Source organism: Pseudophryne corroboree, chromosome 12 (genome assembly GCF_028390025.1).
Source record: "Pseudophryne corroboree isolate aPseCor3 chromosome 12, aPseCor3.hap2, whole genome shotgun sequence".
NCBI lineage: Eukaryota > Metazoa > Chordata > Amphibia > Anura > Myobatrachidae > Pseudophryne > Pseudophryne corroboree.
Genome location: NC_086455.1, coordinates 113,652,215 through 113,679,740, shown reverse-complemented (window position 1 = coordinate 113,679,740; position 27,526 = coordinate 113,652,215). Strand labels below are relative to the sequence as shown.

General features: G+C 44.2%; 1 protein-coding gene across 1 annotated transcript in view; it reads left to right on the top strand.

The window, feature by feature from the left end:
- Window positions 1-27,280, top strand: part of SNX6 (sorting nexin 6) — a 170,505-nt gene extending 143,225 nt beyond the window's left edge. The window contains exons 11-14 of the mRNA XM_063947875.1: window positions 18,814-18,900; window positions 19,457-19,616; window positions 25,717-25,802; window positions 26,612-27,280. Coding sequence (XP_063803945.1) covers window positions 18,814-18,900; window positions 19,457-19,616; window positions 25,717-25,802; window positions 26,612-26,665 — 387 coding nt within the window. The 3' untranslated portion in view covers window positions 26,666-27,280. The remainder of the gene's footprint in view (window positions 1-18,813; window positions 18,901-19,456; window positions 19,617-25,716; window positions 25,803-26,611) is intronic.
- The last annotated feature ends 246 nt before the right edge of the window (window positions 27,281-27,526 follow it).

Here is a 27,526-nt window from a genome sequence, read left to right as displayed (position 1 = left end):
TACTAGAACTGGCTTTGACTATCACATTGGCCAAAAAATTGGTTCTCAACCCCTGCAAGTGCCCTTTGGCACCTCAGGGTGAAACTGCACCAGGTTTTAGAACCACTAAGATAAGTTAAGGATGTTTCACCTTTTGACCTTTTACTTTGTTTCCCTTGATACAAACTTACCAGGCATCATGGTAGAGATAGTAGATCTAATACTACTGTTACTCATCTGTTCCTGTAAGCGATGTTAGTTTATGCCTTAAATTAATTGTAATCCTAAAACAGGCATGGCAGCCATTATTTTCTCCGTTAAGCCAGTATGCTTACATTTTTTTTTGGCTACGTTCTTATGATTTTCTTAGGTTACAAATTGGCTGTCCATGGTGATGTGTATTTTAATAGTACAGATGGGTCCTCCGTTATCTTGGCTGGCTGAGGCGTTAGTAACGATCGGGCATACGCAGCGTGCCTGGGCGCAGGGAGGCGCGCCTTGTCGTAGGGAGGCGCACAGAGTATTTGGCGTTACCTTTAAGTGTAATACCTGCGATCATCCACCAGATGTCGCTTTTTAAAATCACCACTGCGCATGCGTGTGGTCTCCAGTAAAATACAATACCGAAATACATAGTAAGAACTACTTTACTGGTGCGTCTCATTATGCTACAATATGCTACAGTATGTCATACAGTATATTAGTGTGCAGAAGTACTGTAAATACAGTAGTACAGTATATACAGATGCAAACCAACGTGTTAAAGCCACAGTACAGTCCATTTACAGTACGTTAGGAATATGTGAGCGTCCAAGTCCCGCAGACTAATCAACAAATAAAACCTGTGGTGTACACAGACGCAAACGGACGTGTTACAAGTACATTGTGGTCTATTGATGTTAGGGATATTGTATGTTAGCGTCCTAATCCCGTAGCCATTACGGCATAATCAAAACCAATGGGCTTATTCACCTGTCAGCGGCGACGTATCCGAATGGTGAAGTGTTTCGCTTCCCATGATTAGAGTCCCGGGTTCGATTCCTAAAGTACTGTACGAATGCATGTTAGTTTCTTCCAGACACTTTATTATTTTTTTTATTTTTGTATCCATCGTACTGTACTATACTTTCGCATTCAATAGAAGTGTGCACTCAAGTTTTACATAAAGCAGGGCAAAGCTGCAGGAGCGTTTGTACTGTAAAATACACAGCGGCTATGAGGATAAGGCATACACATACACATACAATTCTGTAGCAGGGCAGACTCGATTGAAATTGCTACCACTTGTGACTCCTTGCCTCATGGAACCCCTCAGCTATGGAGCGAGCGACGCCATAGGTTTTGGAAGTTACAGGGAAATGCTGAAGGAGCGTCACAATCCCCTAGCTAAAATACACAGGGGCGATAAGGCTAGGTGAGCTCTATGCACATTACGAACACATCGGACTCGATCGCCTAGCAGGTTGACAAAATGGCCGCCGCCCGACTCCCCCCGCCTCGTGGCAGCACTCTGCTATGGAGCGAGCGACGGCATAGGTTTTGCAGGCTACGGGGCAATGCTGAAGGAGCGTCACAAACCCCTAGCTAAAATACACATGGGCAATGAGGTCATCTAGAGTGATCAATTAATAAATATAGTGTATACAGACGCAAAACAAGGAGTTTAAGCAACAGTGCGGTCCATTGAAGTCAGGGATACAGTACAGTACGTGAGCGGCCAAGTCCCCTAACCATTAGGGCATAATCTAAAACCAATGGCAAGGGATCACTGCTTACTGTACATTTAGACATGAGCTTGTGTATCTGTCATGAGGCGGTTTTTTCCCTGACACTATTTTTTTTCTATTGTAATATGCTTACTGTACTGTTACTGTGCTTCACATTCAATAGAGATACTGTTTGCACACAGGTTTTACATGAATCAGGGCAATGCTGCAGGAGCGTCTCATTACGCTATCTAAAATACACCACGACTATGGGTGGGGATACAGGAAGTGAGTCCTGTCACCATAAGCTGTCTGCTGTGTACAGCAGATTTCCATATGGGATGCATTTGTGTTTGTAATAAAAAAAATTCTCTGACGTCCTAGTGGATGCTGGGAACTCCGTAAGGACCATGGGGAATAGACGGGCTCCGCAGGAGACTGGGCACTCTAAAAGAAAGATTAGGTACTATCTGGTGTGCACTGGCTCCTCCCTCTATGCCCCTCCTCCAGACCTCAGTTAGAATCTGTGCTCGGCCAGAGCTGGGTGCTCCTAGTGGGCTCTCCTGAGCTTGCTAGAAAAGAAAGTATTTGTTAGGTTTTTTATTTTCAGTGAGATCTGCTGGCAACAGACTCACTGCTACGTGGGACTGAGGGGAGAGAAGCAAACCTACCTGCGTGCAGCTAGCTTGTGCTTCTTAGGCTACTGGACACCATTAGCTCCAGAGGGTTCGAACACAGGGCCTGACCTCGATCGTCCATTCCCGGAGCCGCGCCGCCGTCCCCCTTGCAGAGCCAGAAGACAGAAGAACGATGAAATCGGCGGCAGAAGACTCCTGTCTTTCATTAAGATTGCTCCCACAGCACACCACACACTCCGGTCACTGTAGGGTGCAGGGCGCTGGGGGGGGGGCGCCCTGGGCAGCAATTATATTACCTTTTGGCAAAAAAATACACATAATACAGTCAGCTAACTGTATATGTGTAAAAAACCCCGCCATTAAGTTAAAGAAAACGCGGGACAGAAGCCCGCCGCTGAGGGGGCGGGGCCTTCTTCCTCAGCACACCAGCGCCATTTTCCCTTCACAGCTCCGCTGGAAGCACGCTCCCCAGGCTCTCCCCTGCAGTATCCAGGTACAAGACGGGTTAAAAAGAGAGGGGGGGCACATAAATTTAGGCGCAAATCGATACAGACAAGCAGCTATTGGGAAAATCACTTATTAGCAGTGTAAATCTCTGTGTTATATAGCGCTGTGGTGTGTGCTGGCATACTCTCTCTCTGTCTCCCCAAAGGACTTTGTGGGGTCCTGTCCTCAGTCTGAGCATTCCCTGTGTGTGTGCGGTGTGTCGGTACTGCTGTGTCGACATGTTTGATGAGGAGGGTTACGTGGAGGCGGAGCAGGGCAGATAAATGTGGTGTCGCCCCCGACGGGGCCGACATCTGATTGGATGGATATGTGGAAGGTCTTAACCGACAGTGTCAACTCCTTACATAAAAGGTTCGATGACGCAGCAGCCTTGGGACAGCCGGGGTCTCAGCCCGCGCCTGCCCAGGTGACTCCGAAGCCGTCAGGGGCTCATAAACGCCCGCTAGCTCTGATGGTAGAGTCTGACTCCAGTGTAGATGAGGATGAGACAAATGTACAGTCTACAAAAGCCATCCGATGCATGATTACTGCAATGAAAGATGTATTGCACATTTCTGACATTAACCCGGTTACCACCAAGAGGGGTATTATGTTTGGGGAGAAAAAGCAGCCAGTGACTTTTCCCCCATCTGATGAATTAAATGATTTGTGTGAAGAAGCGTGGAGTTCCCCTGATAAGAAACTAGTGATTTCTAAGACGTTACTGATGGCATACCCTTTCCCGCCAACGGATAGGTTACGTTGGGAAACATCCCCTAGGGTGGACAAGGCGCTAACACGCTTATCAAAAAGGGTGGCACTGCCGTCTCAGGATACGGCCGCCCTAAAGGATCCTGCGGATAGAAAGCAGGAAGCTATCCTGAAGTCTGTGTATACACACTCTGGTACTCTACTGAGACCTGCTATTGCTTCAGCCTGGATGTGTAGTGCTGCAGCAGCATGGACTGATACCCTGTCAGACAACATTGATTCCCTCGACAGGGATACTATTTTGCTAACCATTGAACATATAAAAGACGTCGTCTTATATATGCGGGATGCACAGAGGGACATTTGCCTGCTGGCATCTAGAATTAATGCAATGTCCATTTCTGCCAGGATAGTATTATGGACTCGGCAGTGGACAGGTGATGCTGATTCTAAAAAACACATGGAGGTTTTGCCTTATAAGGGTGAGGAATTGTTTTGGGACGGTCTCTCGGACCTCGTATCCACAGCAACTGCTGGGAAGTCGTCTTTTTTACCTCAGGTTCCCTCACAGCCTAAGAAAGCACCGTATTATCAAATGCAGTCCTTTCGGCCTCAGAAAGGCAAGCGGGTCAGAGGAGCATCCTTTCTGGCCAGAGGCAAGGCTAGAGGAAAGAAGCTGCACCAGGCAGCCAGTTCCCAGGAACAAAAATCCTCCCCTGCTTCCACTAAGTCCACCGCATGACGTTGGGGCTCCACAGGCAGAGCCAGGTGCGGTGGGGGCGCGTCTCCGAAACTTCAGCAACCAGTGGGTTCGCTCACAAGTGGATCTCTGGGCTGTACAAATTGTATCTCAGGGATACAAGCTGGAGTTCGAGGCGACTCCCCCTCGCCGTTACCTCAAATCAGCCTTGCCAGCTGCTCCCAGGGAAAGGGAGGTAGTACTGGCGGCAATTCACAAGCTGTACATCCAGCAGGTGATAATCAAGGTCCCCCTCCTTCAACAGGGCAGGGGTTACTATTCCACAATGTTTGTGGTACCGAAACCAGACGGTTCGGTGAGACCCATCCTGAATTTAAAATCCTTGAACACTTATATAAAGAAGTTCAAGTTCAAAATGGAATCGCTCAGGGCGGTTATTGCAAGCCTGGAAGAGGAGGATTTTATGGTGTCGCTGGACATCAAGGATGCTTACTTGCATGTCCCCATTTACCCACCTCACCAGGAATACCTCAGGTTTGTGGTACAGGACTGTCATTACCAATTCCAGACGTTGCCGTTTGGTCTCTCCACGGCACCGAGAATATTTACCAAGGTAATGGCCGAAATGATGATACTCCTTCGGAAGAAGGGAGTTATAATTATCCCGGACTTGGACGATCTCCTCATAAAGGCGAGGTCCAGAGAGCAGTTGTTGGTCAGCGTAGCACTCTCTCAGGAAGTGTTGCAACAGCACGGCTGGATTCTGAATATCCCAAAGTCGCAGCTGATTCCTGCGACGCGTCTGCTTTTCCTGGGCATGATTCTGGACACAGAACAGCAGAAGGTGTTTCTCCCGGTGGAGAAAGCCCAGGAATTGTCATCTCTGGTCAGGGACCTCCTGAAACCAATACAGGTGTCGGTGCATCACTGCACGCGAGTCCTGGAAAAGATGGTGGCTTCTTACGAAGCAATTCCCTTCGGCAGGTTCCATGCAAGGATCTTTCAGTGGGATCTGTTGGACAAATGGTCCGGATCGCATCTTCAGATGCATCGGTTGATCACCCTGTCCCCAAGGGCCAGGGTGTCTCTGCTGTGGTGGCTGCAGAGTGCTCATCTTCTCGAGGGCCGCAGGTTCGGCATACAGGACTGGGTCCTGGTGACCACGGATGCAAGCCTCCGAGGATGGGGGGCAGTCACTCAGGGAAGAAACTTCCAAGGCCAGTGGTCAAGTCTGGAGACTTCACTACATATAAATATACTGGAACTAAGGGCCATTTACAACACCCTGGGGCAAGCAGAGCCCCTGCTTAAAAAAACAAACCTGTACTGATTCAGTCAGACAACATCACGGCGGTCGCCCATGTAAACCGCCAGGGCGGCACAAGAAGCAAGGATGGCAATGGCAGAAGCCACAAGGATTCTTCGATGGGCGGAGAATCACGTCCTAGCACTGTCAGCAGTGTTCATTCCGGGAGTGGACAACTGGGAAGCAGACACGACCTCCACCCGGGAGAGTGGGGACTTCATCAGGAAGTTTTCTAACTGATTGCAAACCGATGGGAACTGCCACAGGTGGACATGATGGCGTCCCGCCTCAACAAAAAGCTAAAAAGATATTGCGCCAGGTCAAGGGACCCTCAGGCGATAGCTGTGGACGCACTAGTGACACCGTGGGTGTACCAGTCGGTTTATGTGTTCCCTCCTCTTCCTCTCATACCCAAGGTACTGAGGATAGTAAGAAAGAGAGGAGTAAGAACTATACTCATCGTTCCGGATTGGCCAAGAAGAACTTGGTACCCGGAACTGCAAGAAATGATCTCAGAGGACCCATGGCCTCTGCCTCTCAGACATGACCTGTTAAACAGGGGCCCTGTCTGTTCCAAGACTTACCGCGGCTGCGTTTGACGGCATGGCGGTTGAACGCCGGATCCTAGCGGGAAAGGGCATTCCGGATGAAGTTATTCCTACGCTGATAAAGGCTAGGAAAGATGTGACAGCAAAACATTATCACCGTATATGGCGAAAATATGTTGCTTGGTGTGAGGCCAGGAAGGCAGAGGATTTCCAGCTGGGTCGATTCCTGCACTTCCTACAGTCAGGAGTGTCTATGGGCTTAAAATTAGGATCTATAAAGGTCCAGATTTCTGCCCTATCTATTTTCTTTCAAAAAGAACTGGCTTCACTGCCTGAAGTTCAGACGTTTGTTAAGGGAGTGCTGCATATTCAGCCCCCTTTTGTGCCTCCAGTGGCACCTTGAGATCTTAACGTTGTGTTGAATTTCCTGAAATCACACTGGTTTGAGCCACTTAAGACCGTGGAGCTAAAGTATCTCACGTGGAAGGTGGTCATGCTGTTGGCCTTAGCTTCGGCTAGGCGTGTGTCAGAATTGGCGGCTTTGTCACGTAAAAGCCCATATCTGATCTTCCATATGGACAGGGCGGAATTGAGGACTCGTCCCCAATTTTTCCCTAAGGTGGTACAGGTTGAGTATCCCATATCCAAATATTCAGAAATACGGACTTTTTTGAGTGAGATAGTGAAACCTTTGTTTTTTGGTTGCTAAATGTACACAAACTGTGTTTAATACACAGAGTTATTAAAAAGAATGTATTAAATGACCTTCAGGCTGTGTGTATAAGGTGTATATGAAACATAAATGAATTGTGTGAATGTAGACACACTTTGTTTAATGCACAAAGTTATAAAAAATATTGGCTAAAATGACCTTCAGGCTGTGTGTATAAGGTGTATATGTAACATAAATGCAATCTGTGCTTAGACTTAGGTCCCATCACCATGATATCTGATTATGGTATCTAATTATTCCAAAATACGGAAAAATCCCATATCCAAAATACCTCTGGTCCCAAGCATTTTGGATAAGGGAGACTCAACCTGTATCAGCGTTTCATTTGAACCAACCTTTTGTGGTGCCTGCGGCTACTCGGGACTTGGAGGATTCCAAGTTGCTGGACGTAGTCCGGGCTTTGAAAATTTATGTTTCCAGGACGGCTGGAGTCAGGAAAACTGACTCGCTATTTATCCTGCATGCACCCAACAAGCTGGATGCTCCTGCTTCAAAGCAAACTATTGCTCGCTGGATCTGTAGCACGATTCAGCAGGCACATTCTGCGGCTGGACTGCCGCATCCTAAATCAGTGAAAGCCCATTCCACAAGGAAGGTGGGCTCTTCTTGGGCGGCTGCCCGAGGGGTCTCGGCTTTACAGCTTTGCCGAGCTGCTACTTGATCGGGTTCAAACACGTTTGCTAAATTCTACAAGTTTGATACCCTGGCTGAGGAGGACCTTGAGTTTGCTCATTCGGTGCTGCAGAGTCATCCGCACTCTCCCGCCCGTTTGGGAGCTTTGGTATAATCCCCATGGTCCTTACGGAGTTCCCAGCATCCACTAGGACGTCGGAGAAAATAAGAATTTACTCACCGGTAATTCTATTTCTCGTAGTCCGTAGTGGATGCTGGGCGCCCGTCCCAAGTGCGGACTCTCTGCAATACTTGTATATAGTTATTGCTTCACTAAAGGGTTATTGTTATGAGCCATCCGTAAAAGGAGGCTCAGTTGTTGTTCATACTGTTAACTGGGTATGGTTATCACAAGTTGTACAGTGTGATTGGTGTGGCTGGTATAAGTCTTACCCTGGATTCCAAATCCTTTCCTTGTTGTGTCAGCTCTTCCGGGCACAGTTTCCCTAACTGAGGTCTGGAGGAGGGGCATAGAGGGAGGAGCCAGTGCACACCAGATAGTACCTAATCTTTCTTTTAGAGTACCCAGTCTCCTGCGGAGCCCGTCTATTCCCCATGGTCCTTACGGAGTTCCCAGCATCCACTACGGACTACGAGAAATAGAATTACCGGTGAGTAAATTTTTATTTTATTTTTACTGTACATTTAGTGTATACAGTACCTCTAATACACATTTCCTGTGGAAAAGACTGTACAGGACTGTACATGGAGCATTTTCTTTACTGATCCGTTTATTTAATTTTTTTTATTCACTCTGTACACTGAACCTTTGGTCCTTCAGCTGTTGTTGAATGAACTACACATACAGTGCCAGCATGCCTTGGTAGTTTTGCTATTTTGCCATGCTAAAACTGTTGCAGGGCATGCTGGGATGTTTAGTTCAACAATAGCTGGAAGATTGAGGGGTTTCCCATCCCTGATGTACAGTATTGCACAGTGTTTCTTTGGAAACTGACTTACTGTACAGTATATTTATAGACCAGCCTTGGGTACACCCAACAATTTTGTTTGCCGTGATACAGTAGAGTACTGTATGTATAAAGTACCATAATAAAGAAGCAACTTAAGAAAAATCACAAAGCATGGCGACTGTGCTTTAAGTCCTCTTATAGTCTGAGATTTCAAGCCGTGCCATACTGTACATGGAAGGATAAAGTAGATACTGTACAGTACTGTATGTATAGATCTCTACTGTATGCATTCAATTCCAAATGCAATTTAGAGTAACCTTGTCCAAAGTCTTTTGTCTGTTTAACTAAAGACTAGATGGTCACAGTGGTTCTTACAGTATCAGTATGAAGTGGACAAGTGGACGTGATTGGCCGGCGTGGGATTTAGGTAAGTATGTATGAGTGTGTAAGTGTGTTTTAATAAAATTGTACTGTAACGGTGTGTGTCTTGTTTTTATTTGGGTATTTCTTATGTTGTAGAACTACAGGTTCAAACGGGCCTGTTTATTTCCCCGCATGCTGATACTTGTGGTTCTCCAAGTACCAGCAAGCGGGGGAGGCTTGCTGGGACCTGTAGTTCCACAACAAAAGACAATATTATTTTATTTTATCTTTGAAAGGCTATCAGCCCCCATCCACCGCCCAGGGATTTGGGGGGGACAGCTTCAGGCTTCACATCTTTTGTCCCCCGTTTTTTTGGAACCAGGACCGGACAAAGAGCCCGGTGCTGGTTGTCTAAATACGGGGGAACCCCATGCATTTTTACCCCTGTATTTTAACAACCAGGACCGACTCAAGGAGCCCGAGGCTGGTTATGCTTAGGAGGGGGGACCTTGCGCAATTTAAAGAAAAGAAAAAAATTTACAAAGAAAAAAGGATTACAAAGAAAAAAAACTAATAAAGTGAATGTCGGGGGGAAAAAATATATAGATTGCCACTTTGGGAATCGAACCCGGAACTCTCAGCGTGAAAGGCGGGAGCCTTCATCGCTTGCCCACATCACTGCATGGAAGATTTACAAGTTCATGTGTAAAAGTACTGCAAGCAGCGATTCCTTCCCATTGGTGTTTGTTTATGCCGATAGGGGACTCGGACGCTCATATTTCAAAACACGGTATTTAGTCAAAACACGGTATTTAGTGCACTGAACATACTTTAAAGTTAATGAGCTACATTATTCCTTTCACACATTAGTTGCGTCTGCATACACACGTGTTTTAACATGTTCGTTTGCATCTATATAAACTATTTTTCTCTTACGTCCTAGAGGATGCTGGGGACTCCGTAAGGACCATGGGGTATAGACTGGCTCCGCAGGAGACATGGGCACTATAAAGAACTTTAGAATGGGTGTGCACTGGCTCCTCCCTCTATGCCCCTCCTCCAGACCTCAGTTAGATCCTGTGCCCAGAGGAGAATGGGTGCATTACAGGGGAGCTCTCCTGAGTTTCTCTGATTAAAAGAATTTTGTTAGGTTTTTTATTTTCAGGGAGCCCTGCTGGCAACAGGCTCCCTGCGTCGTGGGTCTGAGGAGAGAGAAGCAGACCTACTTAAGTGATAGGCTCTGCTTCTTAGGCTACTGGACACCATTAGCCTAAGAAGCAATTACAGAGTCATGGTACAATGAAAATCATGACTGGGACATAGCTATACCGGGATATACTTTGTTTAGGAAGGACAGAATTGGAAAAAATCGGGGGAGGGGTAGCAATGTATGTAAAAAATGCCATAAAGACTACATTAATACAAAGTATTGAAGAAAAAACTGAGGCCCTTTGGGTGACCATAGAAACAGGGGAAAAGTTGATTATTCGTATTGGCGTGATATACAGGCCACCAGGTCAGGAAGAGGAACTTGACAAGAACCTATTGCAGGACATAACTAAAATGGCATTAAAAGGAGAGGTAATAATCATGGGAGACTTTAATCTTCCTGATGTAAACTGGGAGGTGTCTGTTGCTAGTTCCACTAGAAGTAGGAACATTTTAAATTCCCTTCAGGGAGCATCCCTCCACCAATTGGTGAGGGAGCCCACTCGGAAAGACGCAATATTAGACTTAATACTTACAAATGGAGACAGATTATCAGACGTAAAAGTGGGTGAAAACCTCGGATCCAGTGATCATCAAGCAGTATGGTTCAGCATTAAGACAGAGACTGACTCGTCCCATACAAAAACAAAGGTGTTGGATTTTAGGAAGGCTGATTTTGTAGGGATGGGAAAATGTGTAAGCGATTCTTTGGCAGAGTGGAGGAACTTGGAAACAGTGCAGGAGAGGTGGAAAACATTCAAATGTGCAATATTGAAGGCAACAGACCTTTGTATCAAAACTGTTAGGAAAAACACAAGGAAAAGGAAGCCAGTGTGGTTTGCAAAAGAAGTAGCAAATATTGTGAGAGCAAAAAAGATGGCTTTTAGGAAATATAAGCAGACACAAAATAATGAAGACAAAAAGATATATCTTGTTAGACAGAAGGAGACAAAGAAGGTAATCAGATGTGCAAAGGCACAAGCTGAGGAGAAAATGGCCCAGTCAGTGGGTAAAGGAGGCAAAACTTTTTTTAGGTATATAAGCGAAAAAAGAAAAACAAAAGGCGGAATTATAAAACTAAAGACGGACACTGGGAATCTTGTTGAGGGAGACAATTTAATAGCAGATCATCTTAATGATTATTTTTGCTCAGTATTTACTACTGAAAGAGAGGGGAAGGGGCCACAGTTAAGTTGCAGGGATATTCAGGAAAATGAAACAAGTACATTTACAGAGGAGAAGGTCCTAACAGAACTCTCAAAGCTGAAAGTGGACAAATCTATGGGGCCAGATGGGATACATCCAAGGATACTAAAAGAACTTAAAGAGGTGCTGGTAGCACCATTGACAGAATTATTCAACCAGTCATTAGCTACAGGAGAAATTCCAGGGGACTGGAAAAGAGCAAACGTAGTCCCACTGCACAAAAGTGGAAGCAAGGAAGAGGCAAACAACTACAGACCAGTGAGTCTTACATCAGTAGTAGGGAAATTGATGGAAACACTCTTAAAAGAAAGAGTTGTAGATCATCTCAAATCCGGCAATTTACTGGATCCCAAACAGCATGGATTCACTGGGGGAAGATCATGTCAAACAAATCTTATTGACTTTTTTGATTGTGTGACTAAAGTGATGGATAAAGGTGGAGCCATGGATATAGCTTATCTTGACTTTAGTAAGGCTTTTGACACAGTTCCACATCGCAGACTGCTAAATAAACTTGAAAGTTTGGGATTGGATATTAGGATTATTGAATGGATAAGATCTTGGTTGAAGGATAGAAAACAGAGAGTTGTGGTAAATGGAGTGCATTCACAGGAGGGAAATGTTACCAGTGGAGTACCCCAGGGATCTGTACTTGGACCAGTGCTTTTCAATATCTTTATTGGTGACATTGCAAATGGGATTAAAGGGAAAGTATGCCTTTTTGCAGATGACACAAAGGTATGCAACAGGGTAGACACACCAGGTGGGGTAAAACAAATGATTGAGGATCTAGGTAGACTAGAGGAATGGTCAAGAGTCTGGCAATTACAGTTTAATGCCAAAAAATGCAAAATCATGCACTTGGGTCTCAAAAATCCTAAAGCTAAATACAGTATTAATGGCACTATACTGGAAACTACTGAGGAGGAAAGGGATCTAGGAGTCACTATTTCAGATGACTTAAAGGCAGGTAAGCAATGTAACAAGGCAATGAGGAAGGCTAGTCAGATGCTTGGCTGCATTGGGAGAGGAATCAGCAGCAGAAAGAAAGAAGTAATAATGCCACTGTATAGGTCATTGGTACGGCCTCATCTAGAATACTGTATTCAGTTCTGGAGGCCATATCTTCAAAAGGATATTAATACATTAGAAACTGTACAAAGGAGGGCAACTAAAATGGTGCATGGCCTACATCACAAAACATACCCAGAAAGACTAAGAAATCTCAATATGTATAGTTTGGAGCAGAGAAGAGAAAGGGGGGACATGATAGAAACTTTCAAATATATGAAGGGTTTTAACAAAGTCCAGGAGGGAAACATTCTCCAAATGAAGAGAAGCAATAGGACACGAGGACATGCACTGAGACTGGAGGGGGGGAGGTTCAGGGGAAATTTGCGGAAAAATTATTTCACAGAAAGGGTAGTGGACAAGTGGAATAGCCTCCCATCAGAGGTGGTAGAGGCTAAGACAGTAGAGCAATTTAAACATGCATGGGATAGACATAAGGATATCCTTACAAAGAAATAAGGAACAAATAAGGTTAGTGATAAAAAAAAAAAAATAATATATAAAAAAATAAAAAAGGGGCAGACTAGATGGGCCAAGTGGTTCTTATCTGCCGACAAATTCTATGTTTCTATGTTTCAGAGGGATCGGAACGCAGGTCTCACCCTAGCCGTTCGTCCCAGAGCCGCGCCGCCGTCCTCCTTGCAGAGCCGGAAGATAGAAGCCGGGTGAGTATTAGAAGAAAGAAGACCTCACAGGCGGCAGAAGACTTCTGGTCTTCACTGAGGTAACGCGCAGCGCCATTGCTCCCACACACAACACACACTGAGGCACGGATGGGTGCAGGGGGGGCGCCCTGGGCAGCAATATAAAACCTCTAGGCTGGCATTTTAGTATATATGGGCTGCGGAGGCAATATATATACAAATCCCCCGCCAGTATTGTATTTTTGAGCGGGACCGAAGCCCGCCGCTGAGGGGGCGGAGCTTGATTCCACAGCACTGACCAGCGCCATTTTCTCCACAGCACACTGCAGAGAAGCTGGCTCCCCGGACTCTCCCCTGCTTAACACGGTGACAGAGGGCTTAAAAAGAGAGGGGGGGGGGGGGGGGACTTAATTTGGCAGTGAATGTATATTGAATAATATTAAAGCGCTATGTGTCTGGGAAATTGTTTTCCAGGGTCATTGGCGCTGGGTGTGTGCTGGCATACTCTCTCTCTGTCTCTCCAAAGGCCCTTATTGGGGGACTGTCTCCAGATTGGATATTTCCCTGAGTGTGTGGGGGTGTCGGTACGCGTGTGTCGGCATGTCTGAAGCGGAAGGCTCTACTAGGGAGGAGGTGGAGCAAATGAGTGGGGTTCAGTATGGTATGCCGGCGGTCTGGCTCCCGGCGACCAGCATACCGGCGCCAGGAGGCCGACCGCCGGCTTTCAGACAGTGTGGCGAGCGCAAATGAGCCCCTTGCGGGCTCGCTGCGCTCGCCACGCTATTTTATTCTCCCTCCAGGGGGGTCGTGGACCCCCACGTGGGAGAATAAGTGTCGGTATGCCGGCTGTCGGGATTCCGGCGCCGGTATACTGTGCGCCGGGATCCCGTCAGTCGGCATACTGAAGACCACCCAAATGAGTGTGGTGTCTCCGTCGGCAACGCCGACACCTGATTGGTTGGATATGTGGAATGTTTTAAATGCAAATGTGAATTTATTACATAAGAGATTGGACAAAGCAGAGTCCAGGGAAAATGCAGGGAGTCAATCTTTGCTTTTCACTATATCACAGGGCCCTTCTGGGTCTCAGAAACGCCCACTATCCCAAGTAGCAGACACTGATACCGACACGGATTCTGACTCCAGTGTCGACTACGATGATGCGAGATTGCAGCCAAAGTTGGCAAAAAGTATTCATTATATGATTATTGCAATAAAAGAGGTGTTGCATATCACTGATGACCCCTCTGTCCCTGACACGAGGGTCCACATGTTTAAAGAAAAGAAACCTGAGGTTACTTTCCCCCCTTCTCATGAGCTAAATGAGTTGTTTGAAAGGGCTTGGGAAACTCCAGACAAGAAATTGCAGATTCCCAAGAGGATTCTTATGGCGTATCCTTTCCCGGCTAAGGACAGGATACGGTGGGAATCCTCCCCCAGGGTGGACAAGGCGTTAACGCGCTTATCCAAAAAGGTGGAGCTGCCATCTCAAGATACCGCAGCCCTCAAGGATCCTGCTGATCGCAGACAGGAGACTACCTTGAAGTCGATTTATACGCATACTGGTACCTTGTTTAGACAGGCGATAGCGTCGGCTTGGGTTTGTAGCGCTGTAGCAGCCTGGACAGATACCTTGTCTGCTGAAATTGATACCCTGGATAAGGATACCATTTTATTGACCTTGGGTCATATTAAAGATGCTGTACTATATATGAGAGATGCTCAGAGAGACGTTGGCCTACTGGGTTCAAGAGCCAACGCCATGGCGATTTCTGCTAGGCGAGCCCTGTGGGCCCGCCAATGGACGGGTGATGCCGACTCAGAGGCATATGGAGGTTTTGCCTTACAAAGGTGAGGACTTATTTGGGGAAGGTCTCACGGATCTGGTTTCCACAGCTACTGCAGGTAAATCTACTTTTTTACCTTATGTTTCCTCACAGCCAAAGAAAACGCCACATTATCAGATGCAGTCCTTTCGGTCGCATAAGTCCAAAAGAGGTCGGGGATCTTCCTTTCTTGCCAGAGGTAAGGGAAGAGGGAAAAAGCTGCCAGCTACAGCTAGTTCCCAGGAACAGAAGTCCTCCCCGGCTTCTACTATATCCACCGCATGACGCTGGGGCTCCGCTGAGGGAGTCCGCCCCAGTGGGGGCACGTCTTCGACTTTTCAGCCACGTCTGGGTTCAATCACAGGTGGATCCCTGGGCAATAGAAATTGTATCCCAGGGTTACAAGCTGGAATTCGAATATGTGCCTCCTCGCCGGTTTTTCAAATCGGCCCTACCAGCTTCTTCCCCAGAGAGGGAAGTAGTTTTAGATGCAATTCAAAAACTGTGTCAACAACAAGTGGTGGTCAAAGTTCCCCTGCTTCAACAGGGGACGGGGTTCTACTCAACCCTGTTTGTGGTCCCGAAACCGGACGGTTCGGTCAGACCCATTCTGAATTTAAAATCCCTAAACCTATACTTGAAAAGGTTCAAATTCAAGATGGAATCGCTCAGAGCGGTCATCGCCAGCCTGGAGGGGGGGGGGGATTTTATGGTGTCTCTGGACATAAAGGATGCATACCTGCATGTCCCCATATATCCTCCTCATCAGGCGTTCCTGAGGTTTGCTGTACAGGATTGTCATTACCAATTTCAGACGTTGCCATTTGGGCTTTCCACGGCCCCGAGGATTTTCACCATGGTAATGGCGGAAATGATTGTGCTCCTGCGCAGGCAGGGAGTCACAATTATCCCGTACTTGGACGATCTCCTGATAAAGGCGAGATCGAGAGACAGTTACTGAAAAGCGTGGTACTCTCCCTGAGGGTGTTGCAGCAGCACTGCTGGATTCTCAATCTGCCAAAGTCACAGTTGGTTCCAATGACCCGATTGCCTTTCTTAGGCATGATTCTGGACACTGAACAAAAAAGGAATTTTTCTTCCGAGGGAAAAAGCCCAGGAACTCCAGATCTTGGTCAGGGACCTGTTGAAGCCGAAAAGGGTGTCGGTCCATCGATGCACTCGAGTTCTGAGAAAAATGGTGGCGTCTTACGAGGCCATTTCCTTCGGCAGGTTCCATGCGAGGACTTTTCAGTGGGACCTTCTGGACAAATGGTCCGGGTCACATCTACATATTCATCAGAAGATCAGCCTGTCCCCCAGGGCCAGGGTATCTCTCTTATGGTGGCTGCAGAGTGCTCACCTTCTAGAGGGTCGCAGGTGCGGCATTCAGGACTGGGTTCTGGTGACCACGGACGCGAGCCTCCGAGGATGGGGAGCAGTCACACAGGGAAGAAACTTCCAGGGTCTGTGGTCAAGCCAGGAGGCTTTTCTACACATCAACGTACTGGAATTGAGGGCCATATACAACGGCCTACGTCAAGCGGAGAATTTTCTTCGCGACCTACCGGTTCTGATTCAGTCAGACAACGTCACGGCTGTGGCTCATGTAAACCGTCAAGGCGGAACAAGGAGCAGAGTGGCGGAGGCCACCAGAATTCTTCGCGGGGCGGAAAATCATGTAAGCGCTCTGACAGCAGTCTTCATTCCGGGAGTGGACAACTGGGAAGCAGACTTCCTCAGCAGACACTATCTCCATCCAGGAGAGTGGGGACTTCATCAAGAAGTCTTTGCAGAGATTGCATGTCAGTGGGGACTGCCTCAAATAGACATGATGGCGTCACGCCTCAACAGAAAGCTCCCGAGGTATTGTGCCAGGTCAAGGGACCCTCAGGCGGTAGCAGTGGACGCCCTGGTGACTGCGTGGGTGTTTCAGTCGGTCTATGTGTTCCCTTCTCTTCCTCTCATCTCAAAAATATTGAGAATCATAAGACGAAAAGGAGTACAGGCAATTCTCATTGTTCCAGATTGGCCTCGAAGGGCCTGGTATCCGGAGCTGCAGGAAATGCTCACAGAAGATCCGTGGCCTCTTCCTCTCAGAGAGGACCTGTTGCAACAGGGGCCCTGTCTGTTCCAAGACTTACCGCGGCTGCGTTTGACGGCATGGCGGTTGAACGCCGGATCCTAGCTGAAAAGGGCATTCCGGATGAGGTCATTCCTACTCTGATAAGGGCTAGGAAGGAGGTGACAGCGAAACATTATCACCGTATCTGAAGGAAGTATGTGTCTTGGTGTGAGACCAAGAATTCTCCTTCGGAAGAATTCCATCTGGGCCGTTTTCTCCACTTCCTACAGACTGGAGTGAATTTGGGCCTAAAATTAGGTTCCATTAAGGTACAGATTTCGGCCCTGTCTATTTTCTTTCAGAAGGAATTGGCTTCTCTACCAGAAGTCCAGACTTTTGTGAAGGGAGTTCTGCATATCCAGCCTCCTTTTGTGCCCCAGTGGCACCATGGGACCTTAACGTGGTGTTACAGTTCCTTAAGTCTCACTGGTTTGAGCCTCTTCAAACCGTGGAATTAAAGTATCTCACTTGGAAAGTGGTTATGTTGTTGGCCTTGGCATCTGCAAGGCGAGTGTCTGAGTTGGCGGCTTTATATCACAAAGCCCCTATCTGATTTTCCATGTGGACAGAGCTGAGTTGCGGACTCGTCCTCAATTTTTGCCTAAGGTGGTTTCCTCTTTTCATATGAACCAACCTATTGTGGTGCCTGTGGCTACAAGGGACCTGGTGGATTCAGAGTCCCTTGATGTGGTCAGGACTTTGAAAATGTATGTAGCCAGAATGGCTAGGGTTAGGAAAACAGTCTCTTTTTGTCCTGTATGCAGCCAACAAGGTTGGCGCTCCTGCTTCTACGCAGACTATTGCTCGCTGGATCTGTAACACGATTCAGCAGGCTCATTCTACGGCTGGATTGCCGTTACCAAATTCGGTAAAGGCCCATTCCACTAGGAAGGTGGGCTCTTCTTGGGCGGCTGCCCGAGGCGTCTCGGCATTACAGCTTTGCCGAGCGGCTACTTGGTCAGGTTCAAACACTTTTGCTAAATTCTACAAGTTTGATACCCTGGCTGATGAGGACCTCATGTTTGCTCATTCAGTGCTGCAGAGTCATCCGCACTCTCCCGCCCGTTTTGGAGCTTTGGTATAATCCCTGTGGTCCTTACGGAGTTCCCAGCATCCTCTAGGACGTAAGAGAAAATAAGATTTTAAACCTACCGGTAAATCTTTTTCTCCTAGTCCGTAGAGGATGCTGGGCGCCCGTCCCAGTGCGGACAACATGCTGCAAGACTTGTATATAGTTATTGCATACATAAGGGTTATGTTACAGTTTTGATCAGTCTTGACTGAGCTGTTTGTTTCATGCTGTTGACTGGTTCGTATATTCCAGGTTATACGGTATGGATTGTGTGGGCTGGTATGAACCTTGCCCTTAGATTAACAAAATCCTTTCCTCGTACTGTCAGTCTCCTCTGGGCACAGTTTCTCTAACTGAGGTTAGGAGGAGGGGCATAGAGGGAGGAGCCGGTGCACACCCAGTCTAAAGTTCTTTACAGTGCCCATGTCTCCTGCGGAGCCCGTCTATGCCCCATGGTCCTTATGGAGTCCCCAGCATCCTCTACGGACTAGGAGAAAAAGATTTACCGGTAGGTTTAAAATCTTATTATTTTTTTAACTCTGTCTGACCATTGGTCACCATCTGTGTGTACAGTATGCAGTACAGGACTGTATATTAACATTACAGTCGTCACTGACCATTTTCCAGAGCTTGTACTGTAGATCAATCCACCGCTATTCGATCTAAAGTACTGGATTAGTGGAACATTAGCCACTCAGTGGTGGAGATGTGTATTGCATGCTGAGTGACCAAATCTCTGTCTAGGCGCAGTAACAGCCTAGATAACGGTGGACCCATCTGTAGTTGCAAAATTGTATGACTGAATATTTAGCCCATGCAGAGCGTTATACTAATTTTCTTGTGTTGTCTTTATCTGCTATTATTCACACCAACATCTAACAAGTTGTGTACATTTTCTTCTACTCTGTAGAAAATTGAAGCCCGGGTATCAGCTGATGAAGACCTGAAGCTTTCCGATCTCCTAAAATATTATTTAAGAGAATCACAAGCTGCTAAGGTAAATCTTCTTCTTATTATTATTATTATTATTTTGGATGAATAGTTTTATAGGTAAACACATTATAGTAGAAGTGGTTCTTGTATTGTATATTGTGAGGAGATGATGACCGCTGACATTACTTGTCTAGCTTGAGTATGGGATTTGATGTGCTGGCTGTACTCCTGTCTTTACGGGATGCGGGTTATGTGACCGCCGGTCACTCTAGTGACGCCGGGATCCGAATGGTGAACAGCCCAACGGTCAGCACGCCGACCAACTGGGACTATTCCCCTGCAAGCCGTTATATTGCTCTCGACACCCTACCCCCACCCCCCTTTCGCTCATCTAAAAACCAGGATTCGCCGTCAGTATGGTGACCGCCTGGTCTCCCAACCGCCGGTCACACGAACCCAACCCATCTTTACACATGTATGCTGTTTTCATTTTAAAGTTTGGGTAAGTTTTAAAAACAGCTGACAACAGCACAAAAACTTGTTTTAAACAGCAACCAATGTATACTCTATTACACTTATGTTACACTTATGTCTATTGACTGAACTGTCCTCGTCTTCAGGATCTCTTGTACAGAAGATCTCGCTCTTTGGTAGATTATGAAAATGCCAATAAAGCACTAGATAAAGCGCGGGCTAAAAACAAGGACGTGCTATCAGCGGAAACCACTCAGCAGTTGTGCTGTCAAAAGTTTGAGAAAATATCCGAATCTGCAAAACAAGGTATACATGACAAAGCTGCATCATCTGTTGTCTAACAGTTGTAATGTATGGGGTTTTCCAGTCTGAAAAGCCAAGTTTCTTGTAGTAAAGCAAGCGTCTGGAAGAATTAATTCTGCTTACAAAAGCCGTGACTATCTGTCCTTGATAAACCATAGACTGGTATTTCAGCTTTTTTTTTTTTTTTTGTCCTAAGAAAAACGTCTTGCAAAATATAGGACATGACATCTAGTTTTAAACCATCTTACATAAGCAAATAATACTTCCATCCACTTTCTGATTAAATCAAGGGGTCTAAATGAGTCAGTGTTGCAACATACAGATGAGGTGTAATTATTACTGCAGGCACTTCTCAGAAGGGCTGATGCTTTCTTCAGTCTTCTAGAAAAAGTGCAGTTTGGGGTTTGGTTTTCATTACTTAAACAAAAGAAATGAATGAAGGCGCACAAAAAAATAATTGTCAGCTTTATTTATTTATTGACATTTATTTTTTTGTGCGCCTTCATTCATTTCTTTTGTTCCTGTTTAGGTGGATTTCCAGGTCCACCTTGTGAAGGCAGCCAGATAATTGTCCGCATATTTTTACACAGTACATTGGTATCCAATCTAGCGCCTGACACATCGTATGTTGTCCTTTTGTTTTCATTACTTGACAACTTTTTCATTTATTTAGAAATTATTTTCTGATTATCGGCTACAGATCCAGCTAGCCCAATTAAATTATTATTCTTATTATATATGTATTCTTTAAGATACTTGCATTTCTATAATGGTTTTATTAACAGGAAGACACAGAACTGAGGGGGAGATGTAAGAAGAGGAGCTATGGGCCTCAGCAGTATCTGCACACTAAGTACAACATATACGGCTTCTTTGTATGTATAATTAGCGCTGCCATCTATAAGATAGCGCGCCAGTGTGCCAGCAAATGTATGAATGGTCAGTGGCACTGACCGTTCAACAGCTGCAGCTATCCATTGCCCCACCACTGCACTGTCCCTGGCTGTGACGGCTGCTGGGCACCGGGCTGTGGTTGGGAGATCTTGCGAGATCTCGGCAATGCCCACTGGAGCAGACTAGGAGGTGTGAGACTGAACATCAGCACTAGGCTGATGCACTGTGGGCAAAAACATTTTACCAAGAATTGGGAGATCGGGTGCGTATTGGTGTTGTTTAATTAATGCTGCTGCTATAAAATTGGGTTTAGTCACACCCAATAAATGAACCAAAAACAACACCGAAATAGCAGCGCTAGCAGGAATACGTAATGCTATAATCAGAAATTCACCATATGAGTCCCCAGGCGCTCATAGAAAATGAAATAAAACATACATAGTATATTATGTCTAAAACATTCATATCAATTTAGGTGGCATCTTTGAAGGAATCTCGTACCAAAATGATAGGTCTACCGTATTAATAAGTGGACAACCACGCTTTGTAGGAGCTGGAATGTCACCAGTCTGGATTCCTTCCACTCAAAATCCTCTCATCAATGTAGTAAAACCAAAAAGAGAGAAACAAAGCCTCCAATAGTGTGACATAATTTTAATCATAAAACATCACCATAAAACACACTCAGGGGATATGGATGGTCTCTCACCGATGGAAGTGGTCTACCAAATAAGTAGACATAAACACGGCAGCAATCAGTTTGGTGAAAAGTGACCAGGTGGCACTTTGGGTCACTTTTCACCAAACTGATTGCTGCCGTGTGTGCCCGGACCAAGACTGGACCTTGAATTTCAGCAGAAAAATTGTGGTGACGAACTGCACTTGGAGTTTCACGAACCCTCTTCATGTAAGGAGGACACCGCAATCTAGTGAGGACCCCGGACCCTGAATAGTTTCTTATGACAACAAAGGGACACTTACAAGGGACTACACCTCCAGCGGTACCATTGTGGTAATAGTATACCATTAAGACTGTGCTGTCAGTCCTTTACCCCTCTCACCCATCTGCAAACCAGCCTATTAGAAATGGGAAAGGATCACACTTTACAGGCAGCTGTTACCATTGTGAACTTTTCTTTTCATTGTTTTTAGAGATTTTTAATGGTTTTTATATATATGTGACCAATTAAATAATATAACTTTTTTTCATTCAATCCTTACTTATATGATTACGTATTCCTGCTAGCGCTGCTATTTCGGTTTGTTTTTGATGCACTGTGGGGTCTGGCAGGGATCACCGGAGGGGGAAGATTTCACTCCCCCCACTCCAGCAGACGAGATGTTAATACAACCCGTCGGTACTGCTTCCTGCTTCAATTCAGTAAAGAGGCGAAGCAGGAAGAGCTACAGCGGCACGATCCATGCCACTATAACACATCTCCCCCTGAAAGTACAGATTCCAGGAACAGTGATCTGGGGGAGCTAGTGGCACTTGCTCAAGCAAAATATAACATCTGGTTGAGGGAAACAAAGGAGGGAGAGTTATCAAAGCTTGGCGATAGCTATAAAGTGGAGAGAGAGAAAGTACCAACCAATCAGCTTCTAACTGCCATTTTACAAGCTGTCTTTGAAAAATTACGGGAGCTGATTGGTTGGTACTTTATCTCTCTCCACTTTATCTTTCTCCAAGCTTTGATATATCTCCCTCCAAATGTGTTATGACCAAGTATATAATATGGTATACAGAAAGAGAAGACAACTCCTTTTTATGGGGCACTCATATTGGTAATCTAAAACGTAACTTTTATTGAAATTGGACTCACATTAACATACAACATGAAACATATAATCAATAAAAAATAATTTGTGGTATGACTGGCTAAGCCTCTTAAAAAATCTCCATGTGACGTCCTTCTCACTGTATAAATATAACTGTCCCAATTAAATCCAAATATCCACAATATTCAGTTCTACTGCTATAATGAATTATATGTAGGGAACATGTCCTGTGGAAAACTTCCAGATCCCAAATTATCCAAAGTATTTTACTGAGGTATAAACATACACCTTATATGTCATAGACAATTGACTGTCATACTGCTGTTGATAATCCCTTAGTATGACTGTGAATTTAAAGCAGCTACCACAATGCACCTATTATGATTGCGTGTTGTGGTCAAAACTTATGGTCAATTGATGGTATTTATCTAATAAGCAGGTAAAATTAATTGGGCACTTGTGGAAGATTTATATATTTTGGAGAGGGAAAGTGGAAGAGAAGAAAAAAGTTAGAAGGAAGATGGGGAGAAATAGGTGACTAAATGCCTGGTTTCTGCTTTTGGAGATCTGCTTAGAAAGCATCGAATCTCCAATGAGAGAACCACCTGGAGCATATGCACCACTCCGAAGACCTGTATCTGCTGTTAACTTGATCTGCCCAATTAAGGGCAAAGTTAATGAGAGTGCAGGGGAGAGGTCCCTAGCCAGTGTATAATACCTGAATTGCTGACTACTTGTAAGCCCTTTATTAGTATAAATCACAACCTTTATTTGTAATATCACCTTGTTGTGTAAATTCCCAATGAATGATGTGGCATCTATGAAAAACACTCAAAGGAAAAAGAAGCAGAGTTGCTTATGTAATTATATATAGCATAGCTATTGGGTGAGATAATTTCTATGAAATACAGATTTCATATGCAATAACGACCAGGATGTCTACTGTCCTCAATCATGTTGTTGACATCGAATTAAGGATGAGAGAGTCCTTATAGGTGTTTGTGCAATATGAAAATAGTGTGCTTCTGCTGTCGTTATCTCAAAAAATGAGTTAAGCCGATGAGAGAGCACCGAAATATTTAGAAAGAAAGAAAAGGAAAAAATAGATAAATCATACAATTAGCATAAGTGTATTCCTAAGAGTGTATTCACTGCAGGTCTTGTTACATATAGAATAGCCTAGTATCTAACCACTTTTCCCCCCACATATAATTTACATTTCAAAATAATTGAACAAAGGGTAAATGTTCCCAATAAAATGTAGGTTAATCGGCTAGAAACACAATTTTTTGTGTGATATATTTGATACAAGCATAATGATAATTTCACAGTTGCGTCTGGTATAAAAAATTCGCATCATATTTGCAGTTTCCCAACTGTACAATGATAATGATAAAATTAATTAGACAGTAACAAGGGAATATGATTTCCTATTTTTAAATGTGCTATTTGGTGACGTACATATGCATGATGCCGTTTTGCAAATATGATGCAATTCTGTTACTATTGCAAATATGATGCAAATTTTTTATACCAGACGCAACTGTGAAATTATCATTATGCTTGTATCAAATATATCACACAAAAAATTGTGTTTCTAACCGATTAACCTACATTTTATTGGGAACATTTACCCTTTGTTCAATTATTTTGAAATGTAAATTATATGTGGGGGGAAAAGTGGTTAGATACTAGGCTATTCTATATGTAACAAGACCTGCAGTGAATACACTCTTAGGAATACACTTATACTAATTGTATGATTTATCTCTTTTTTCCTTTTCTTTCTTTCTAAATATTTCGGTGCTCTCTCATCGGCTTAACTCATTTTTTTTAGATAACGACAGCAGAAGCACACTATTTTCATATTGCACAAACACCTATAAGGACTCTCTCATCCTTAATTCGATGTCAACAACATGATTGAGGACAGTAGACATCCTGGTCGTTATTGCATATGAAATCTGTATTTCATAGAAATTATCTCACCCAATAGCTATGCTATATATAATTACATAAGCAACTCTGCTTCTTTTTCCTTTGAGTGTTTTTCATAGATGCCACATCATTCATTGGGAATTTACACAACAAGGTGATATTACAAATAAAGGTTGTGATTTATACTAATAAAGGGCTTACAAGTAGTCAGCAATTCAGGTATTATACACTGGCTAGGGACCTCTCCCCTGCACTCTCATTAACTTTGCCCTTAATTGGGCAGATCAAGTTAACCGCAGATACAGGTCTTGGGAGTGGTGCATATGCTCCAGGTGGTTCTCTCATTGGAGATTCGATGCTTTCTAAAGCAGATCTCCAAAAGCAGAAACCAGGCATTTAGTCACCTATTTCTCCCCATCTTCCTTCTAACTTTTTTCTTCTCTTCCACTTTCCCTCTCCAAAATATATAAATCTTCCACAAGTGCCCAATTAATTTTACCTGCTTATTAGATAAATACCATCAATTGACCATAAGTTTTGACCACAACACGCAATCATAATAGGTGCATTGTGGTAGCTGCTTTAAATTCACAGTCATACTAAGGGATTATCAACAGCAGTATGACAGTCAATTGTCTATGACATATAAGGTGTATGTTTATACCTCAGTAAAATACTTTGGATAATTTGGGATCTGGAAGTTTTCCACAGGACATGTTCCCTACATATAATTCATTATAGCAGTAGAACTGAATATTGTGGATATTTGGATTTAATTGGGACAGTTATATTTATACAGTGAGAAGGACGTCACATGGAGATTTTTTAAGAGGCTTAGCCAGTCATACCACAAATTATTTTTTATTGATTATATGTTTCATGTTGTATGTTAATGTGAGTCCAATTTCAATAAAAGTTACGTTTTAGATTACCAATATGAGTGCCCCATAAAAAGGAGTTGTCTTCTCTTTCTGTATACCAATTTATTTGTTCTTTACAACTCAGGGGAGCACCGCCGGGTTTTTTGTCAATTTGAGGAGTTAGGACATAATTTCCCCCATAGGTAACGGGTATCACTATATCTTTAACAATATTATCTTCATATTCCGGTTTTTGTACACAACATACCAATAGAAAGGTAGCTCAGTGCGCTATTTCCCCCACAACAAATCCAGTTTCGCAAGTATATAATATGTTTGAATATCTGAGCAATCACACAGTACCCAGGGCAGTTAGCACCAACCATAACTGGTCTTCTTTTTCAGGGTGTGTTATTTATGATGTGGTAAAAATCTTATTGTTAAATTATGAATTCTACCATTTTCATACAGAGCTCAGGCTGCCTAAGTCCAATCTATATTATATGTCAGTATCCAATAATTGATATATTGGCATAGTGTCCATCAAGACTGCTTTGGAAATGTTGCAGCTGCAATTAAATATTTGGTTGTAAATGTGTTTCATTATATATATATATATTTTTTCTTTCTAGAACTCATGGACTTTAAAACAAGAAGAGTGGCTGCTTTCCGTAAAAACCTTGTAGAGCTGGCTGAACTGGAACTTAAGCACGCCAAGGTATAGTTTTGTGAAATATATCCATTTGTCTCTTTCCTGCTCTTGAGTCTCAGGCCCCCGATTGTGTCATGCAGTTTATCATACCTCCCAACTGTCACGATGTTTGTGGACAGTCCCGTTTTTTTTTGTTTTTTTTTGGGACCGTCCTGCTGTCCCACCTGCGGGCCTCATTGTCTCACGGTGAAGGGGGTGGGGGAGGGGAGGTTGGCGGGTGGGTGGGCAGGGGGGGGGGGGGGGGGGGGGGGCAGTTGGGAGACCCCGGTCACTTGTGCATGACCACAAAATCACTCCCCCCTTTACTGAGGCCCCCTCCTTTTGGCCGCGCCAAGGTCCCGGTTTATGCCTCCTGAAAGTTGGGATGTATAAGTTTATTAATCATTTTAAAACCCTGATTGCTATAGTTCTTGCAAATAGCTGGGAATTCTGCTAATTTGATACAGCAATCCTATCTAGGAAAACATTTACCAGTTATATTTATGGTGAAGTGTTTGGTTTTTGAAATACGGTTTTACAGAGCCTCCATTTGTATGAGTAGGTAAATAAAACAAATGACATTATATATACACATTTAAGTTAATCCCATGTTCTAATAATTAGGTGTGGAATTATCCTATCTGCTGGAGTGTGGTATATGTCGACATGTAGAATTGTTGACATTCTTTATGTTGGCACCGTAATGTTGACCGCTAAATTGTCGGAATCCACAGTGTAGACACTGCTATAGTGGACATTGTTAATAATAACACTGATATTTTTATTTGTTACTGTAATGCCCTACTGCTTACAATGTTTGTCTCTTTTTGTTCTAGGGTAATCTGCAACTGCTGCAGAGTTGCTTGGCGGTGTTAAACGGTAAACCGTAATGCACCCCCCGTCCTCATTTGCGAATAAACCAGACACTCCTGACACCTCTGAGAGCTGCTCCGTTTCCATGGATCTGTCCAGTGGGTATTCCCAGCTCAGTAGAGGATGAACCCGTACACAGACATTGGGCTACCTCCATGTTAGAAACGGCACTGTGCTGCAAAGTCCACATTTACCTTTATTTAGTCATTGTACACTTTCTATGTCACAGATACAATCTCCCAAATTTGTTTTCGTTTGGGTACAAACAAGCAATTAAATGCTCTTCATGTTATGAATTGTATTACATAACAATGCCAATCTTATTTACCAATGTATGTTAATCTTGGATGATGTTCGACCAATACCGTTCGAATGGATTTAACCTTGCCATGAGTTGTTCACGTCGTATACCATGTCCAAGTTCCATGTAATGATTGTTTTTTAAGCCTCTGTTATCCTGATTTACTGAACTATATTTTTTTTATTAAACCTTTTTCTTAGATATTTCAGAGCGCTCCAATTATCTTTTTAAAATTTAAGTTCATAATGCTAATGCATCAGTATGTTTGCCTTAACTTGTAGACCTCTCAAATATTGTAAAATAAACTGTGAATCCAATGATTTTTAATTTACATTGTTCCAGTGTTCCTGTTTTCCCAAAGAAGGATAATTGTATCAAGACATCATTTTAAATAACTTGTGAAAAAACATTGGACACAGTAATGCAGTGCTGAATGGTGCAGATTCAATTTGCTGCTGGTTGTGTCGCAGGGCTCTTCTTTTGGGGAAAGTGCCCATAGTTATTGAATTAGAGGGCTTGGCTCAGAGAAAATGCATTTGCAGCTGCAAATTTGTATGCAGTGGCCATGCAAAAATAT